Raw genomic sequence first — 20,421 nt, forward strand, 5'->3', positions numbered from 1 at the left:
CTGGGTATCATGTGAGATAAGGCAACGTTGTGACCTCGTGGCGCAACGGTAGCGCGTCTGACTCCAGATCAGAAGGTTGCGTGTTCAAATCACGTCGGGGTCAAAGTTTTAAGCTTCACCTCTATCCTGTGACATGCAAATACAGTAGTAAGGTACATGTCAGATAGAAAAACACAATAGTTGCTGATGGAATGACTAAGGTCCTCCTCGGCTGAATACGTTGTTCATGTCAGAACCTCACAGGAAGACAATGTTCATCCCTTATCTTGTCATAAATAGACAGATTCAGGATGAACTGTAACACTCAATTGTTTCATTAGGTTCACACCTTAAAAAGACAGAAAATGACAAAATGATCTTCTTGAATGCAGCAGAAAATAAAATGCAAAGCATGAGGTAAACAATAATCCCTCCAAAGAAGGATTTATATATGGCTTAACTGAAACCGTAACATACAGGAAGGATTGTTTTGTATAACAAGACATTACTACATATTCTGCCATGTTTTACTGTGTTTCATTCAGTTGACTATGGTGAAGATCATTCCTTTGACTCCCAAACATGGCTCGTCAGTTACCATTCAGGTAAATAGAATTATATGAAAGGAGCTTAATGGTAACCCTTCTCAAAGCAAACCCATTATCTTCTGGTGACTTATCTGTGATAACAAATGGGAGTGTTACAGGTGAATTCTGTAGGGACATAGTGAGCAGGGTAAGCAGGAGTGTTGAGGAAGAGAGATAGGAAGCAAACAATTACAGCTAAAGCTTCAAACCCTGTTTCAAACCTGTGATTTTCTTTGTAAAATCTGGGTATCATGCAAAATGGAGTGATTTCGTGACCTTGTGGCGCAACGGTAGCGCGTCTGACTCCAGATCAGAAGGTTGCGTGTTCAAATCACGTCAGGGTCAACGTGTTAGGCTTCAGCTCCTATCTATGATATGAGGATACATCAGTAAGATACTTTTCCAATAAAAAACACTGTAACTCCTGATAGAATGACTAAGATCAACCTGCACTGAAAACATTACTCATGCCAGAACCTGAAATCAAGATAACATTCATTATATCGTCCCTGGATTTTAATCACATGCATCAGTGGACATCATCCTTTCCATTTTGAGTAAAGTCAAAGCTTCAATTGTTTCAGGCCACAGATTCATGAACACACAACTGATTTTACCTGGCTGACGCCCCCTAAGCAGTTTCTGCAGATAATGAATTCTAACCCTCAAATGTTTCCTGGTTCAAACCCCTTGATTGTCCTTGTAAACTCTGAATATTATGCGAGTAGAGTCAAACGTGTGACTTCGTGGCGCAACGGTAGCGCGTCTGACTCCAGATCAGAAGGTTGCGTGTTCAAATCACGTCGGGGTCAGAGTTTTAAGCTTCACCTCTATCCTGTGGCATGCAAAGACATCAGTAAGATACTTGTCTGATAAAAAAAAAAAAAAAATCCAATGCCCTCAGATGGAATGACTCACATACTCCTGGATCAAATACGTTTCTCATGCCAGAACCTCAAATCAATTCATCCCATCTTCCCTGAACTTTAACCACATGCACCAATGGACATCATCCTCTCCATTTTAACTGTGAGTAAAGTCAAAGCTTCTATTGTTTCAGACCCTAGATTCATTAACACACAACTGATTTTACCTGGCTTAAGAAACCTCAAGCAGTTTCTGCAGATGATGAATTCTAACGTATCGTCATTGTCTGTAATGATGTAAGTCATCCGTGAGACCTTGTGGCGCAACGGTAGCGCGTCTGACTCCAGATCAGAAGGTTGCGTGTTCAAATCACGTCGGGGTCAAATCTTTAGGTTCCACTTCTATCCTTTGGCACATGAGTTGTAGCAAGCAGGAGTTATAAGAAAGAGAGATGGTAAGCACACAATTAGAGCTGCAACTGCAACCTTGTGGTACAGTAGTGGTGAGTCTAACTCCACTTCAGAACTTTGTGTGTTCAAATCACATCATGTTCAAGACTTTAAGATGCACATCTGCTTATTTGCATACAAAAAAAGGATAATAGTAAATTATGGAGTAAGAAATGGCTCCAAACCCTTGATCCATTTAAACTCTTAATGTCATGCAAGAAGGTGAACATGTGTGACCTCCTGGCGCAACAGTAGCGTGTCTAACTCCAGATCAGAAGGTTGCATGTTCAAATCACGTTGGGGTCAATGCTTTAAGTTTCATCTCCATCCTGTGACATGCAACTACATCAATAATGTACTTGAAAACAAGCAAACACAATAGCTACTACTTGTAAGCAACAATAGCTACTGATGGAATTGCTAAGATCCTCCTGAACTGAAAACATTACTCATGCCTCAACATCGTCCTTGGATTTTGACCACATGCATCAACGATCATCATCCTTTCCATTTCAACTGTGAGTAAATTCAAAGCTTCCCGGCTAAAGACACCTTAAGCAGTTTCTGCAGATGATGAATTGCAACACTCAAATGTTTTTCCTGATTCAAACCGTTGATTGTCTTTTAAACTTTTAATGTCATGCAAGACATGGAGCAAGTATGACTAAGATCTGCCTGTACTGAATACGTTACACATGCCAGAACCTCAAATCAAAATACCATTCACCCCATTGTCCCTGGATTTTAACCACATGCATCAATGGACATCATCCTTTCCATTTTAACTGTGAGTAAAATCAAAGCTTCAGTTGTTTCAGACCCCTGATCCATGAACACACAACTTACTGACCCTGTATTGGAATCTGAATGTCATGCAAGAAGGTAAACATGTGTGACCTCGTGGCGCAACGGTAGCGCGTCTGACTCCAGATCAGAAGGTTGCGTGTTCAAATCACGTCGGGGTCAATGTTTTAAGTTTCATCTCCATCCCGTGACATGCAACTACACTGGTAATGTGCTTGTCGGATAAAAAACAAAAGGATGGAATGAATGAGATCCTCCTGCACTGTATACATTACTTAAATCAAGGAACACTTTAACCACATGTGTCACAGGACATGCTGCTACAGATGATGAATTGTAACACTCAAATATTTTATGTGGTTCACACCTGACAGTCAATGTTTCAACCATCAGTCTCAAGCAAACCGCCAATCAAAGACCAATGATTTCCCTTTAGTTTGCAAGGATGTTAATCTACTTAATGAAACTAAAAGGGCCCTTCAAACAGACAAATACAAATGTTTTGTATTTACCATGGCTAAACAAAGAGCTCTAGATGACATTTGCTGTCACATTTATACTGGTACAACAGGTTTTCATCTTGGAAAACCAGGAACATAAGGACCTTTTTTGGAGGCTTTCGTAACTATCTCTGAGGTGTAACATTCCTGAAGCTGTGAAGAGCAGCTTTTCAAAACAAACACGTCTAAATAATACAAGATCTCGTGCAGTGCATTGGTTCTGTTGCCACGCTTCCAATGGTTCAGGCTAATGATTAGCAGGATTATCTGAAGTGGGTTATGATAACAAAGCGGAGTCCCGACCAACACAAGGCTGCAGCTGGGATAGGAAAACACAAGCTAGCGGCTATCAAGAACTCGTGTTTGATACGTCAGCATGGTCAAACTCAGATATATCAGAGTGGAGACACATTATTTCTGTAAGAAAAAAAGTTGCTGAAGAATACACACAAACACACATGCTTACTTATAAAACACATCCAGTAATTCACCACATGCTTCCTGCCACACTGTGTCAAGTCCTGGTGAATCTGTAAATTATTTGACAACAAAAGGATTTTTTTGTTATTTGACTCCAAGGGCGCTAGATAAACACAGAAAAACCATAAAGGAAAAAATCTGTATCAACTATTTAAACCACATCATCAATGACAACAGAAACCGACCCAGAATACCCCAACATATATGGAGCCGGAAAACCAGGCCCGCAATGGCTTGACATGGCTATGGCACACTTAGACATCGGCAGTTACCATCATGGGATTTAGCCTGCTTGCATTGCTGCATTTAGCAGCTACGGCCAGAAATTCTCCAAGCAGTTCTGTACAACATTCAAGCCCATTGCTTTCAACTCAGCATACAGAGTAGCTGATGTTTTGCCCTCTACAGTCACAAGTCTTTACATTCACGTGCCCTCCCTGCCGTGTGCAGCACCTGTGTGTACACCTGAGATGCACACTAGTCAGTGGGGAAACCCTGAAGTCATCTTACCTTGACCATGAATAGAGGCACTGTTTGGGAAAGATATGGGACTCATGGGGGTGACATTGTCCTTGGTATCATTCATATGAATGCTAAAGCTCAACAGACGGGTCGTATGGAAGTAGGTTCAAACTCTGTTTGACATGAACTTTAGTATGGTCATCATTTTTAATATTTGGTTACAAATCCTTTGCAGCCTGTGACTATGTGAAGTCTCCTACCCCCAGACATGAGCAGACACTTGACACCTTCCCTGGTGAAGCTCTGTCAGGCCTGTACTACAGCCAACGTCAGTTCTTTTTTGTTGTGGGGTTGTTGCCAGGTCAAGTGACTCAAACAGTCAAAACATCAAACGTCCCAATGTTCTGGCGGAGAAAAAAACACAGTGTTTGTCTGTCTGTATGTGTGGGATAATTGTGCTTCACTCTCCACCATTCCTTCACTGCTCATCAAACACCTTTACAACTGACAGCCACCACTTTAACCTAACAGTCCCTGTTTCATTCACTTCAATATGTGCTTGAGTAGATCAACAAAATAACTGTATACGGTGAGATACCACTTTTTCATTAAATGAGAAAGTGGTCTCAGACTTTTGGACCCCAATGTGTGTTTCTACACTGATTGAACGATACTTACATTAAAGTGCAGATCTCTCTACCAGCATCTGAGACTAATATTTAATATTTAACTCTATTTGTCCAGTTACTGTCACCACTGCACACTACTATAAACATGCTGTTACCAGGCTATTTTGAACCATGCAATCTGATTTCTACAAGCACCACTGCATTTTCTCTTATTGCTGCCAGTGTTTGCAGATGCTGCCTGGAGACCTTTCCCAGTTAGTGTTAAAAGCAAGACACTTAGATCTCAGTAGACTAAGGGGTGGATAGGCAGTTGATGCAGATGATGAATTGACACAGTCAAATGTCTCCTGGTTCAAACCATTGATTGTCTTTGTAAAATCTGAATATCACGTGAGTCAGTACAAATGTGTGACCTCGTGGCGCAACGGTAGCGCGTCTGACTCCAGATCAGAAGGTTGCGTGTTCAAATCACGTCGGGGTCAAATCTTTAGGTTCCACTTCTATCCTTTGGCACATGAGTTCCGTCGAGATGTAGCAAGCAGTAGTGATAAGAAAGAGCTGGGAAGCACACAATTACAGCTGCAACTGCAACCTTGTGGTACAGTGGTAGTGAGTCTAACTCCAGAACTTAGTCTGTTCAAATCACATCATTTTCAAGACTTTAAGATGCACATCTGTTTTTTGGCAAACAAAAAAAATGAATAATAGTAAATTATGGCGTAAGAAATGGTTTCGAACCCTCATTCAAACCTTTGATTGTCCTTTTAAAGTCTGAATGTCATGCAAGGCAATTAATGTGTGTGACCTTGTGGCGCAACGGTAGCGCGTCTGACTCCAGATCAGAAGGTTGCGTGTTCAAATCATGTCGAGGTCAACATTTTAAGTTTCATCGCCATCCTGTGGCATACAGCTACCACTGTAAGGTACTTGTCAGAGAAAGAAAACACAATCTCTCCTGATGGGATGACTAAGATCCTCCTACTCATGCCAGAATCTCAAATCAAGATAACATTCATCACATCGTCCCTGGATTTCAACCACATGCATCAATGGACATCATCCTTTCCATTTTAATTGAGTAAAATCAAAGCCTCAGTTGTTTAAGACCCCTGATTCATGAACACACAAAGGACTGACCTTGTAAACTCTGAATGTCATGCAAGACAGAGGAAGTGTGTGACCTCGTGGCGCAACGGTAGCGCGTCTGACTCCAGATCAGAAGGTTGCGTGTTCAAATCACGTCGGGGTCAAAGTTTTAAGTTTCATCGCCACCCTGTGACATGAAACTACTACTAACTACATTGGTAAGGTACTTGCTGGATAAAAAACACAAAAGCTCCTAATGGAATAACTGAGATCCTCCTGGACTGTATACATGTATACACCAAGACACTGAGATCTCAACAGACTTGGGGTTGGAAAGCTGTTCCAAGCCTGACAGGTTTGGTAGAATCCCCGGTTCGGGTCAGGTTCCCATTGTTGATGGTCAAGGTGCACACATATGTGCAATCAGGGTAAATAGATAAGCTGTGACCATAGTAACAACAAGGTGACACAAACTGTTATCCAGATTACACTAACTGTGTTGGGCTTGGGTCGGACTCGGACGTAAAAAAAAAGGAGTGCTTGTTGGTTGGGTTGGGTTCCTACTTTCTCAGCCCGGGTCGGGTTCAAACACTGTACAGCAGACTTGGGCAAACTTCAAGTCGAGACTTTTTTGGAGCAGCGGGTGTGTGATGTTTTACTCAAAGACTGGCAGGCAACAATTCCCCCGCAGGAGTTAGAATGAAAGCATGGAACACCGCTCAGCCGGCTGGAAGACAGCATTGTGTTGACCAGCAGGAGAAGAAGAAAGGAAGAAAGAAAAGAGAGGGATCAAGATACAAGACGGGAAAAACAAAAGGATAGGAAACTGAAGAAAAGCCACAAGAGAATATAAGAGGATGAAAGGTTATTGAGTCCTTCTCCTCTTCTCCCCCTGCTTTGTACCATGCTGTGCTAGAGATGAACTAAAAAAAAAAAAATTCACTGCTGCTTGAGCACAGATGAACCATAAACCTACTCGTACTCATTTACCATCAATCACATTGCATCCCATCATCCTACAGGGCCACAGCGTTATACAGTCCACTCACATGATAATCCCCGCATTTACCTTCTACTATCCTACTCACATACAGCAGCTCCTCTTCATTACATAACCAGTGAGCCGCTGAGTGAAGTGAGATAATGAGCACTGACAACCCCTCCAGAGGTACTTCCCACTTTGTCTTTGCAGTGTGTTTCTGTACAGCTGCACCAGCAGAGACTTGTGTCAAGTCCTTACTGACAATAGATGAGGATTAAAAACTTTAGCTGTACTTCCACTGAAGGTTAACAAGAGCCAGAACAGGAAAATGGTGTTTGGAGCAGTGCATTTGAAAGCAAAGACGGTTCAATGCATTATAGATGCAAAACATGCACTTTAAAAACGTTCTAAATTTCAATGTTGCACATTTGCTCTAAAAAAAAAAAAAAAAAGACCTCAAGCCTGGTTTCTACTGCAAAAACAGATGTAGCTTACTTCTATTTTTGAGGCCTTTTTTTCATTTACTTTCCCAACGAATCAACATCAATTTGATGCTTCAAAACATGTTACAAACAGATGCTGAGTTTCCTAACTTAGCCCTGCTGCAGAAAAACTGTCTATTCTGACTAAAAGTTACTCAATCGCCAGTTTGCTTTGAACTGACACAGAGCCGGAGAGACCGGGAGCCTAAGGACAGGGGTCAGGAACAGACAGCCTTCCAGGTGTGAGTGTGATATTGTGGGTCCACGGAGCTGAAATGCAGATCATCGCAGTTCTTGGTTGTCCATTTCCCTCAGTGTATGTGTCCTGTCCTTGTGTGTCATGCTGCCTACAGGTTCTTTCAAGTCCAGCAAACAGGTTACTTTATCCAGCACCCATAAGAAAATATTCACTGCCCTGTTTTCATGTTTTGTTTTTTTTAACTTTCAGTCACAGTGGATGTAATTGCACTTTTTGACAACAGTTAACAGAAAAAAACTCACAATTAAAAACAACATAAAGGGAAATTTGTAAGAAGATTGAGACTGAACACATTAAATCTTATTTTAATCTAATTTTAAAGAAGTGACATTTTATCTTTCAAGACTCTTGAAAACTGTAATTTCAACGGAATAGTTTGACATTATGGGATACTACTTTCACTTCTGTACTCAAAATATGGAGCTAAACCCAGCATCTAACTTGTTTAAGGAGGGAAACAGCTCTAAAGCGTATTTATTTACATATTGATTCATATTTTATCCATCCTCTCATGTAACTCTCAGCAAGAATACAAAATGTCAAACTCTTCCAGTAGCAGTTAAATTCTTAGTTAACCTTTGAATTTCAGCTGACAAATTCCATGCTGCTGTTCATTATAGTTTTAGAGAAGTGTTGTTTGTAGAATTTCATTGTAGAACCACTGTTTTAAGTGGTAATCAGGATAGACAATAGTGCACAGCATAAAGTCAGACTGTCCTATAAATTCCTGTACTCAGTAATACCACTTGATTTCACCACGTAAAAGGAATCCACGTGTTACCTTATCTTAGTTTAACTGTTTTTTTTTCATTATTTCTCCAGTGGACACTTAACTCAGTGTTAAGTCAGCGGCTAGGCTTTTACTATTTTGTGATGTCATGTGCATCTGGATGGGCTATAAGGAGAGATAAATCATTACTACATGGGATTGTCTTCAGACATCCAGGAACCAGAGGACACGTGCTCATCATGTGCTGCTGATCCACTGTGAAATAAAAGAAGGGATAATGTGAAAATATGCGACTTTGTTTTCCTTGACTGTGTTGTCCCCTAAAGAAATTCTGCCTCCGTGTATTTTGACAACTCGACGAGGGCTGTGACGTGTCTGCAAGCCTGAATTTGTGGAATTCTGGGAGGGAAAAAAAAGGGCAATTATGTGCTTCAACCTACATTTAGTAGCTGTGGGAAAGTAGAAGATAAATAGGATCTGGAGATGCAGAGTTGGAGCTCTGGAGTTAGAGCCACAAATTATGGATCCAGCGACTGTGACTGTGTTTGAGTGTTCTTTTGTTTTATGTCTCTGACGGTGTACCAGATGTGGGTGAAACCAGACTGTCTGAGAATGAGTAAAGATCTGAGCCTCCCAGTCACGTCCATGTGGTGTTCCGTATGCCAACAGGACAGCCCACAAAATAACATCTTCACATTGCTCCTGCTTACATGACTTCAATGTGGTAAATACTCACTTACTGCTCCACTGGCCAAGGGCTAAAAACAACAGCTTTGTCAGGAGAAAGGCAGGATGAGAAGCATGAAAAGCCATTTAGTATGAATCCTTCATGACTGTGAATACTGTGGACCAGATTGACTCTGAACTTAATGGTGCTTGAGGGGGTGATTGATGCGCACTTCCTGCTCCCACTGAGACTGTGATGAAGCTTTCAAGTGTCCCCGGAGAGGATCAGGTACACCGGAGCAGCTTGTGTCTGATTGGGTTCAGCCAATTCAGCACAGCTCGTTCACAGCCTCAAATACAGAGAGGAGAATACGTCTATAGGCAACTAAGATCTACGGGTGCAACAATAAAAGGCATCGCCATAACAAGATGAGCAATACGTCTAACAAATGGGACAGTTCATGTATAATAAAGAGGTAGATAAAGACATTAAGAGTCAAGCAGAATGTAGGTGGAGGCACGAGGACAGTTTTTAGCTTCCAGAGAGTGTTTGGCATCTTATTAGAAACAACAATGGCGACCGAACCTGAGCAGATCATGTTAGATTGAGGTAAAACGGGGTTGAGACGCGCCACCATGCGAGGGAGGTGCACATAAGGCTACGGTGTAGATTCTTACAATTCAACACATAAGTATAAACTGGCCTTCAGAGAGCATGAGGCTGCGTTCACACACTGAATCTCACACTTTGAATCTTACATCAAATTTTTTTTTGTCAACTGATTCATGCGTACCCATATCCCATATAACTGGACTGAAGCAACAGTCCTACACTTCTCAAAAGTCATCTTCTATAGAAACACTCGTTGCAGGATGTGCCTTTGCAGACAGGGGCTATTGATTTGTGGCAGATGCTTATTTCACTTTCCCTTGCTCCTCCGTTTTTCATGCCACTGCTGAAACACCTGAGTTGACTGCTGTCTGGGGTGAATTATGTCTGATTTACACAATTTCTATGGTTTCATTTGAGCCTTCAATCTCATATTGAATGACACAGTATATGCCTGCTATGGGATGTAACACTGTAACATCTTTGAGGTCGTTTGTGATTTTTATTACATTGTTAATGCAGCCATAAAAACAACTTTTACGCTTTCAAATTAAGGTTTACAGCACTTCTGCATTGCTGTCAGCTGCAGGAATATCATAAAACTCTAGTGGCCTATGTGTGATTATGTCTTCTGCAGTCCAAAGGTCTTGGCTGGCCCGCAATACAGTAGTTAGTGTTGACCCAGAGCCAAGTGTTCTCCGGAGGGAAAGCCTACACTTCTCCATTTACAGTACCACTGCATGGATCAATGGACCAGTCGCCTCTATTCTGCTGAACCATGGAAAACCATCAAGCGCTGGTAAACAAAGGAGTGAAATTGTGTGTGTGTGTGTGTAACTGCTGGTGTGTGTCTAAGGAGGAAGTGCTCTTCAGGAATGAGCGTTAATGTTGACCTACTTTGTCACTGTTTGCCCTCGGTGGGAGAATCTACTGAGGTGCAACAGTGAATATTCATTTTCTCCAGGACGTAAAAGGGGATTTTATCTGTCTCCATGGAGATGTAAAATGAAAAGTAGGTAATTAAAAGTCCCATATTTTACACTTTTCCTGTGTTTTATTTTTAAGTGTTGATATCCATAAGTAGATATATTTGTGTTTTTAAGTACCAAAAGTTTTAAGTCAGTGAGCAGAAGAGAGGCTCTGATTCTCTCTTCTGATTGGCTCACTGTTTTCTGTGTGATCGAGTAAAAATATAGCAGATTTCAGGTAAACGCTCAGAGAAACCAAATCCTGCAAGGTTGGACAGTGGGTCCAGGTGGGCGGGGCTTGGGGCATGGCTGAAAGCGGTGACTGTCTTGTTTTGACATCACAAAGTTACAGAAGTCCTGACGGCTGGTTTTAAGGCTCAGTTTCTGAATACAGGCTGTGTGCATTTCTCTGTGGACTGAGAGGTTTCATACTTTCACAGTTTTAATATAGAACCTAGACCTGCTTTATGATCAAAAAAGACATGGAAATATCCCCTTATACACTATGGGGCCTTTAAAGCAAAGCGCTGAATCTCTGGCAATACACTGGGGAAAAAAATCAAATCCACATCCTGTATGACTTCACTACACCCTCCCTCTAGATCTGTCTGACACCTGTCTAAGTCTTACTGTAGGCCCTTCTGTCAAGAAAAGAGAACTTGAAAGTTTTCCAAAGCCAAAACAGTTCAAAGGTATAACTTGCCGATTCAAGAATGGGTTCAAAAAAGGTATTAGAATCCCTTAAGTAAAAGCTGCAGCATTAACGCGACTCCAATGGTGCTACCACCCACTGGAGAGAAGAAAGTGCTGTCACCAAACGTGGCAACAGTTCCCAACTTTCATTCATTCATTAGTCATTTAATGGGCCTTAAAGCACAGCCACTGGAATCCCACAAAGGGAAAAGCAATCAGTGTCCTTCAAATTTGGCAGAGGGGGTTTCACACAGTCACGCGTTCCGTCATTTAATAGATGAAACTTGGATGAACTTAAAACCTGTTTTCTCAGCGTGTAATTGAAGAGCAATGAGCAGAGTTTCCTCATCAGTAGACGGAGTAGTCAGACTCATTCCACTATCCTATCACCACTTTTCCATAAAACAGAGTAACTGATATAAAGACAAATAGATTAAAATATGTCTGTAATGTAAGTGACAGTGAATTTACAGCACAGGCATACTGAACTCATGTGTAACTAATAATCCTACTAAGATTTACAGTTTTCATATATTTATTGTCTGTTTGCAGCAGCTGCTTTCCTGTGAGGTTTTACAACACACCTACACAGAAGCACATTCACAGAGCGCGGGTTATTTATCACCCTCATTGCTCAACACACTGGATGATTTCTGCCAGTGTAACCAGCACTCAATGGGAACAGTTCCAGTGTTTCCGCAACCCCTTCATGCTCAGCCTAACAGATACAGGAGACAGCAGAAACTTGGCTCATCTGCTTCACAACTTCTTAGAATAGTTGTGGAGGAAAAGAGTGAACCACCATGATGAAATGAATATGGAGCATCTCCTTTGAAATAACAATGAAAAGTTTCCCCTGTGACCCCTTCACTCTCCCTGCACCGGGGGGGGGGCTGGGGGTCCCTACTGGGTCCGATTCCAGGGGCAGCCACTGGCTCTCTTCTGCCCACTCTCTCCCTCTTTCCAGCCCGAGAAAAGCGCCATGTTGAGGCGGCAGTGTGGATGCAGTGTGCTGCTCCGCACACTCGGAGCGAAACGTTGCAAAAGCGGTGCGTGGGGAGGGAGGGGGAGGGGGGGGGTGACTTACCTTTGCGATCGCCTTTTTATACCTCATGGCCGCCTTTTCAATAAGGCTGAGGACTTTTATATTCCCATCTCCACACGGAACGACCACCCGGGTCCTCCCGAAACACACCGTCACTTTCATTTCACCTCCGCCGCGTTAATTCCAATGAGGAAAAAACCGCGTCAAAACGACAATAACCATCCCCGGTGTGCGAAGGTTAAAAACTAAATCCCCAGCTGTTGTGAAGAGACCGAAGCGAAGTTGTCTTCGTGTCCTGGGTCCTCGGGAGGAGAAGAGAAGCCCAGCATTGGATCCAGCGGCAGTGCTGCTGGGTGGCGTCCTCCCTGTGCCGTGTTGACTCACTTACAGAAACTTCCCAACAAAAAGCCTCTCCAGCGGGAGCGCACAACTGGACTGACACTGCGAGTGCGCCCACATGTTAGAGCAGGCACTAAGAATGTCTCCAACCAATGCAGTGCAGGTTGTAGCTGAGGACGAACTAAGTGAAGTTTTGTTTCTCTGCTTCCACATAAAAACACATGGGTTTGTAATCTGTATAGATGTGTGGCGGGCTACAGCATGGTGTCATGAAAAAACTTTATCACTTTTGTTGAGTTCATGTTGTCATGGTGATCAGTAGTCATTGTGAGTAAAAAAAATACCTTAAACCATATTTTTATTTTTTAAAAGCTTATTATTGGTGGCTATAATCTAGATCCCAGAGCTTGAGTCTGGGACTTTTACGGTCCCTTCAAGTCATGGGACCAGGGCCAGAATAACCCACAGGAGTCCATGAGTGAGTTGTGGGCACCATGAGCCCTCGCGCGCGCATACACACACACACACACACACACACACACATATTACCCCAACCAATTTTTCCCAGCATCCAAAAAATAATTTCTGCAATGGAGTACTCCTCTGCCTCAGGTTAGCTTTACCATATTTAGTTTGTGATCATCCGTTTAAACCCAAATGTAAGTAAACAGACATCACAGGGCTTTTGAGGACCCTAAGTGCCTGGGGACCCCTGGGGCAGTTGCTTGCTTTAGTTGGTAATCCAGCTTTACCTGGGGCAGGTGCAATAGTTCGAGGAGAACTTTATGTGCACAGTACTCACCGGAGGTTCACACAGTAACAGAACAGCAGGGCCTGGCTCAAACAGTGGACTGTCAGTGCACACAGTGGAGATCATGATATCGACCTGCTGTGCAAACATTTCACGTGGGATTCCACTGAAGTCAGACAACATCTTATCAGATGGAGATTCTTGAGTTTTGGAGTAACGGTTGGGTAAGTCGAGGAAACCCTGATCTGGGCTCAGGTTGCACTGCAGGGCTATTGCAACAAGTATTGCGCATGTATTACCACACTTGGATTTGCTGTATCTGTGACTATACCTGGATGATTCATACGCATAAACAGATGTTGTATTTCAACTGAAATGGATGAGACACACTGAATGAGTTATACATATGCTGTCAAAGGAGCTGCTGAGAACACACCGAAGTCAGACCTGTATGTGAGTGAGCTGTACTTATGCCACTGATAACAAAGCGCATATTAAAGTTATGCATATGTCTAAATTATTGAAGTGCAGTGCAGGATGAGAAATCAGCCCAAGGCCAGATCCACAATATGACCCAATTTACTGATAAAAGCTGCAACCTTTCTGTGGAGCTTCACTCCCTGCAGCTCCTATTCTTTATGAACTGATGTCATCCAAATGAGTGAACATGAACACAAGTGCAAGATCCACATTCCCTTTTTTCAACTACAGTATCTCAATGCAAGATATAAGTGAGCTTTAAAGGTTATAACCCTGCAAAAATTTTTTATCAACTTTCAGTTCTGTTTTTTTTTCTTGGTTAATTGTTTGTATTTTCCTGCTCTGATGGAATCTGACCATACCAATAGAATCCATAGATCAGTCTTTCAGTCTTACTGAGTCTTAGTACTAACTCAAGGCAGGGCTGCTGGGTACATACAATGTCTAGTGCCAGAGATCCATGTGTCTTGACCTTGTGGTGCAACGGCAGCACATCTGACTCCAAATCAGAGGGTTGTGTGGTCAAATCATATCAAGTTCAAGCCACAGTTATGCACCCATGCTTTAAAGTTACAAAGTGAAAAACTGGCAACACAGGGAGTCCACTTTGATATCAGCTGCTCCAACACAGTTCCCTACTTTTACATAACTATTACCTCCCCCTAGTGGTGAAAAGACATAATTACACTATCCTTAAAATCAAAGTAAGGAGCATGATGATGAAGGCTATTTTGTCTCATGGTGTAAAATCTAAGTCTCAGTTATATCTTGTTTTATGAGCTACACGTGTGTATTTATTGAAAACCAACACCTGAAATCACTGGAACATTGATTCAACTGACAAAAGATGACATAAAGCCCCACAGTGTATTTATTGATTTGACATGTCAACTCAAAGGTTTCTTTTCACTTGAAAGAAGATAAGATAGTCAGGGAATTTATTTTCCTCATTTTCTGTTGTTGATTGTGACAATAAAATCCATCCATGAGCAGGTCAATGCTTCCTATGAGACGCAAGCCTGAACTGTCGTATATCCACTGCACCAGGAATCAGGCATCAGGAATGCAGGTAGGAGGAGGAGGAGGCGTGAGGCAGTGGCCTGAGAAGGCATCTTCCAGTTATAAAGAGCGTTCTGTGTCTCATTCACTACGTTTTGGATCTTAAAATTACCTAACAGTCCTCAGTCTCATGTTTGTTGTTGATCATCACTTAGATGCATCTACACTCAGCTCTGTCTGACTAAAAAAAAGAAAAATCCCACTCTGTAATTTACAGTACTGCATAATGTGTTTGAGTGCTACATGAAAGTGTTCCAAGAGAGCAATAACATCTACAGCCAAGACGCCCTGGCCAGTTTTTCTCTGCTACATGCTGTGTTCACGTGTGGGAATTAGATTTCATAATTAATACACCAACATATGAGCTTGGTTATAGAGTTAAAGAGTGATAGAATTGTAATTACATCTGGGAACATTACAGTTTGGTAATATTCATCTGTTACAATGCAAAAAGAAATATGACACAACAATAGTAAAATAGAGTATAGAAGATGAGTAGTTTTAGGAATGTTTTCCCAGACATGACAAACTTTAATGTCAGTGGGATTTATGCGGCAAGATGTCTTCCATTTACTAACTATGCTGTGTGACTGTATAGTTGAAATAACAGCAAATGTCTAAACCTGAGAAAATGTCGTCTTGTCTATTCCACCATACAGCAAAAATTCCCAATTTTCCACAACTCTTCATCCACACATTTCCAGGCTTGTCCTGTGTGGAGAGAAGAGCAGCAGTGCAGAAGGGACATGGTAAACAAAGCAAGCGTGTACCTGCATCTGTGTCTGTTGTAACTGACAGAGGGTGTTACTTCCACAGCAGGCGTGCTCCAACATGGTCCCAGGAGTGGAGGAAGTCATTCCTGACACATCCCTCCGTCATCTCAGACTTACTTTAACACTGGAGAATTCACTGCTCACTTTACAGTAGTTCATTCATACACATGTGAAATTTACTGCATCCTTTTTCTACCTTTACAGCCTTCCAATACCACCTTTCTCTGTTGAAGGTATCTTTCACCCTTCTCAGTGGTAAAACACATTAATAGTGACTTTGTTGAATTATCTTGTGAACTTTGCATAAAATTTGCATCATGCATACAGAGAATGCCCGGGAGCAGAGAAGTAAGAAATCATCATTTATTGTCAAATGACTCCCTGGTTGGTTCCCATTACGTCATGCATGTCATGCAAGAACTTGCGTGTCAAGGGCAGATCCAAGATCAGCAGGGACAGAGAACATGCAAAAAGGTCACATTTGGATGAAGTCAAACAGGCCTTTAAAGGCATGCTAATATATCAATAGATTGTATCAGCGTAGCCTGAAGATCAGTGAAATCAGTTGTATTAATTAAGGACATGGTTGCTGGTCGTATATTTTGTTTGATATTTTGTTTCTTTGATCACCTGTACTGACCCAGGGGCGCAATAGTAGCATGTCTGACTCCAGATCAGATGGTGTTCAAATCATATCAGGGTCAAACTATAGATGCAACGCAGTCCTTTGCCTTGTATTAACAATCAGTGAGATGAAGTCCATGTTGACAACATAGCCTACTGCTTTCCTGTTTATGATCCTGAAGCTGAAGCTCTTCGCAATTAACATTTCCAAAGACACCAATAAAGAAAATCACATCTACAACATTTTTCTACAACTATGTCACATGATTAAGGCTGATTTTTAATTTGTTTTATTTAACTTGCAGATTTGCAACAAAGGCATACTGTATCTGCCACACATCCTTTGTCTGTCTTTATTAAACATCATAATGGTAGGAGGGAGGTGAGAGAGGACTGGTATCAGTGTTTGGTAACTTCAGACTTGTACTAACCATTATTTCATCATTTCATTTTTTTTTTTTTAATTCTTGCCCAATTCTTCCCCAGACGGCTTCTTGTGAGTCTGCACATGAAGATCTGGTTATTACTTGATAATGGCCAATTACCCCAGTTGTAGATACAGCTGAAAACACAGAAATTTTCTGATTGAAATCCAAGTGAACAGAGTCGTAGACAGATAAGAAAGTTTACCAATGCATAAATCAAATTTCTGATAAGCATCTCAGTCTGGTACAAGCTTGTGCATGTGCATGTATCTTAATTTAAGTTTCCCTAATGACTCACATGAGCAACTGTTTCAACAACACCTTGGCTATAATCAATCATAATAACACGAGGTCATGAAAAGCCACAGTCAAACCCACCAATGCACCTGAAAAAAAATAAGTAAGACTGACAAGACTCAACAAACATCAGGATTTCTTGATGTTCTGCTTTCACTGTGCCATGTTCTCACTGGTAAATGACTGCTACTACACCAGGTAATTTTGCAGTTTCGATGTTTTTCTAATTCATGTGTTGTTACAGGGGACAGAACCTCCCCTACATCTCTGAAAACTGAGAGGCTCCACCTGCAGGCTGAAAGGAGGAACTGCACCTTGTCTCGCCTCCTCTCCAGGAAGCTTCTTTGTTTGGATTAAGCCCAGAGCCTTTAATTGGCGTATTTGTGGGGATTGGGCCCAGTGTGTGTTGTGAGCACTGAGAATGGTGTTAGAACAGCCTTAGCACTCTGATTTCATGGATTAGGAAATGCTGCCAATTGCTGTTCCTGATCCCCTGAACGGTAAAATATCACACATTTATTTAGAATGAAAACTAAATGTGGTTCAGATAGATCCATGTGAAGTCTGGGAATCACATCAGCAGGCCTACACATCACTGTGTCATTTCAGATGTGTGTATATCTGCATATCGCTTTGATAATGCACAATGTTTAGATGTTTTGAAAGGTACAGTTAGACTTGACATTTAACTTTTGCTCAGTGGTGACAATAATTGCAAAATCTCTCTCTTAAATTAAATCGAAGGCAACTGGACTTGTATTTGTCTGTGGAAGACGTTTCGCCTCTTATCCAAGCGGCTTCATCAGTTCATCATGTATTGGTCTCTCTAGTCCGCACTAGTCTGACCAAGAAAATGGAGAAGGACCCAGGTATTTAACCTCTTGTGGGTGGGTCCACCAGAGTACCTGTGAAAGTACTGGTTTCACCTGACCATTGTTGTGGTCTCATGTGGACGACCGTCGTTAGGGGTCAGGTGACCCTGTTGTTGTCCCCTGTGAACGACAGTCGTTAGGGTCAGGTGAGCCCCTGGTGGATGACGATCGTTGAGAGTCGTCTGAGGTTATGTTGTTGACCCTCCTGGGTACCGATGAAAGGGCGACATTGTAGATGGGGGATAGATGGTGTCGCAGACCACCTCCCCTGTTTAGCGATGGCCTCTCCACTTTTACATAGATGGCTTCCTTGACTCCCCTTTCAAACCATCTGTCCTCCCTGTCCAAGATTTTGACATTGCTGTCTTCAAAGGAGTGTGCCTTTTCCTTTAGGTGGGAGTAGACAGCTGAGACAGGGCCTGAAGAGTTTGCCCTCCTGTGTTGGGCCATACGTTTGTTTAAAGGTTGTTTAGTTTCCCCAATATATAGGTCATTGCAATCCTCACTGCAACTGGGGACAACAACAGGGTCACCTGACCCCTAACGACGGTCGTCCACATGAGACCACAACAATGGTCAGGTGAAACCAGTACTTTCACAGGTACTCTGGTGGACCCACCCACAAGAGGTTAAATACCTGGGTCCTTCTCCATTTTCTTGGTCAGACTAGTGCGGACTAGAGAGACCAATACATGATGAACTGATGAAGCCGCTTGGATAAGAGGCGAAACGTCTTCCACAGACAAATACAAGTCCAGTTGCCTTCGATTTAATTTAAGAGAGAGATTACTATGACCTGGACGAATGAGAACATTCACAAACTAATTGCAAAATCCAACCTCCAGTTCATTGATTCAATTAGTGGCAATGAGGCTGGAAATGAAGGCTGCTTCCTTGTTGGACAATTACTGTAGCTACTTTAAGCAGAAGTTATCTGACAGGGGAGGTGAATCTCATACCTTGATGGGTTTAAATACTCAGAAATCATATGAAAGGATGCAAATAAATTGATTAATTAAACCAGCAAGGTCTCATAACAAAAAAGATGTGGACAAGAGAAGCCAAAGATTTTATATTTTCTGCCAGTACTGTGTATTAATAAACATAAACCCTTTGTCTTCATTAAATTGTTGGGCTAATTGCTTTGGTCACCGCTCATTGACTTGTACATTCTATGGAGTTCGATGATGAACAGTTAGACAAGCTTCCTGCAAGATGAAGGTGGAAGTGTTTGAACAAAAGGGCTACAAAGAAGAAGAAGTAAAAGAAGAAGAAGAAGAAGAAGAAGAAGAAGAAGAAACTGATTCACTGCAGTCCTTGCCACATTTGGAAAGCTTTCTGAAAGGGTGTCTCAAGGTAAGGTATGGAACTTGTGCTGCTCAGGCTCTGTAAAGTTAATTCTGCTCTCCAGTGAATGCATCTGAATAAGCTCTGGAAGGAGAAACAAGTCTACAGCAGGGTGTATAGAGTGGAAAGCAGAAGGGGATTGTGTCATACTGTAGCACCCTGCTCCTACACAGTTTAAAGTTTCAGCTCGGCAGCATATTGAGAGGTCACAAAGGGAAGTTTACAGACTGGAGATGTAAATCAGTAACATCTAACTACTGACATTAATCTGCAGTGAAGTAGATCAGGGAAATGGTGATGTCAGTCTCAATAGTTATAATAATTAATATTCAGCTAATTTTTGACCTGGGGCCTTCTGGTGGGTAAACATGGCCCTGAATGCTGTGATATTTTATGATTTGGATTTTGGATTCATTATTGTTCACATAAACATTTTACCATATCAGTTTAGATGGAGAGTACTGTGTGATATGCTGTACTCACAACTGTAACTTTGCCAGGTGACCTTTTCTCACTCCATGCATGACCTTGTGGTGCAATGGTAGCGCGTCTGACTCCAGATCAGAAGGTTGCGTGTTCAAATCACGTCAGGGTCAGTGATTTTCAGTCATCCAATGAACCATGTCTCTTCGTTGTCTTCAGACTAGTCTGAATAAAGCAGTTGATGAGACAGAATGATTACCTTTGTCCACCTACATGATGAATGACTTACCTAGAGTGTTTTATTAAACTGTCTCATTGCCACTTCATGTTATATGTAAGCCTCCTCTGAATTATTACTAGACCGTAAAGTTAAATTAACAGCTCACTGATAGATTATTATAAAAATCCCAAGGGGAGAAGGTTTACTTGATTGCTTCCACGTACACGTACGTTTACAGTGACGCTAGATTCATTATGCACGATGCCATGGATGATTGTTAAATGCATAAATACAATCTGTAGTGGTCCAATGTTTGTGATCATCCCGATTTTGCATTTGAAAAGATATGACCCCGACGTGATTTGAACACGCAACCTTCTGATCTGGAGTCAGACGCGCTACCGTTGCGCCACGAGGTCCTACAAGGATGAAGAAGGCTAATCAAGATGATTACATACTTCTTGAAGCGAAGGGCGCCTACGTGGCTGTGTTTTACTGTTAAGTTAAATACATTTTCACATTAAATGAACATG

At 41.9% G+C, this 20,421-nt stretch overlaps 1 protein-coding gene and 10 non-coding genes across 11 annotated transcripts in view; 9 read left to right on the top strand and 2 right to left on the bottom strand.

Moving 5' to 3' along the window:
- LOC111228205 (partitioning defective 3 homolog) overlaps positions 1 to 12,710 on the bottom strand; it is a 368,887-nt gene extending 356,177 nt beyond the window's left edge. The window contains exon 1 of the mRNA XM_022754021.1: positions 12,321 to 12,710. Within this exon, the coding sequence (XP_022609742.1) occupies positions 12,321 to 12,440 (120 nt within the window). The 5' untranslated portion in view covers positions 12,441 to 12,710. The remainder of the gene's footprint in view (positions 1 to 12,320) is intronic.
- On the top strand, positions 32 to 103 carry trnaw-cca. Its single transcript has one exon. It is a non-coding gene; the product is annotated as a tRNA-Trp (tRNA).
- trnaw-cca lies at positions 840 to 911 on the top strand. Its single transcript has one exon. It is a non-coding gene; the product is annotated as a tRNA-Trp (tRNA).
- Positions 1,307 to 1,378, top strand: trnaw-cca. Its single transcript has one exon. It is a non-coding gene; the product is annotated as a tRNA-Trp (tRNA).
- trnaw-cca lies at positions 1,745 to 1,816 on the top strand. Its single transcript has one exon. It is a non-coding gene; the product is annotated as a tRNA-Trp (tRNA).
- On the top strand, positions 2,777 to 2,848 carry trnaw-cca. Its single transcript has one exon. It is a non-coding gene; the product is annotated as a tRNA-Trp (tRNA).
- Positions 5,168 to 5,239, top strand: trnaw-cca. The gene has a single exon. It is a non-coding gene; the product is annotated as a tRNA-Trp (tRNA).
- Positions 5,560 to 5,631, top strand: trnaw-cca. Its single transcript has one exon. It is a non-coding gene; the product is annotated as a tRNA-Trp (tRNA).
- trnaw-cca lies at positions 5,936 to 6,007 on the top strand. Its single transcript has one exon. It is a non-coding gene; the product is annotated as a tRNA-Trp (tRNA).
- A 7,059-nt stretch (positions 12,711 to 19,769) lies between the features above and the next one.
- On the top strand, positions 19,770 to 19,841 carry trnaw-cca. The gene has a single exon. It is a non-coding gene; the product is annotated as a tRNA-Trp (tRNA).
- Positions 19,842 to 20,235: 394 nt separating this feature from the next.
- trnaw-cca lies at positions 20,236 to 20,307 on the bottom strand. Its single transcript has one exon. It is a non-coding gene; the product is annotated as a tRNA-Trp (tRNA).
- Positions 20,308 to 20,421: the final 114 nt, after the last annotated feature.

Source organism: Seriola dumerili, unplaced genomic scaffold (genome assembly GCF_002260705.1).
Source record: "Seriola dumerili isolate Sdu_G_001 unplaced genomic scaffold, Sdu_1.0 BDQW01000216.1, whole genome shotgun sequence".
NCBI classification, from domain to species: Eukaryota; Metazoa; Chordata; class Actinopteri; order Carangiformes; family Carangidae; genus Seriola; species Seriola dumerili.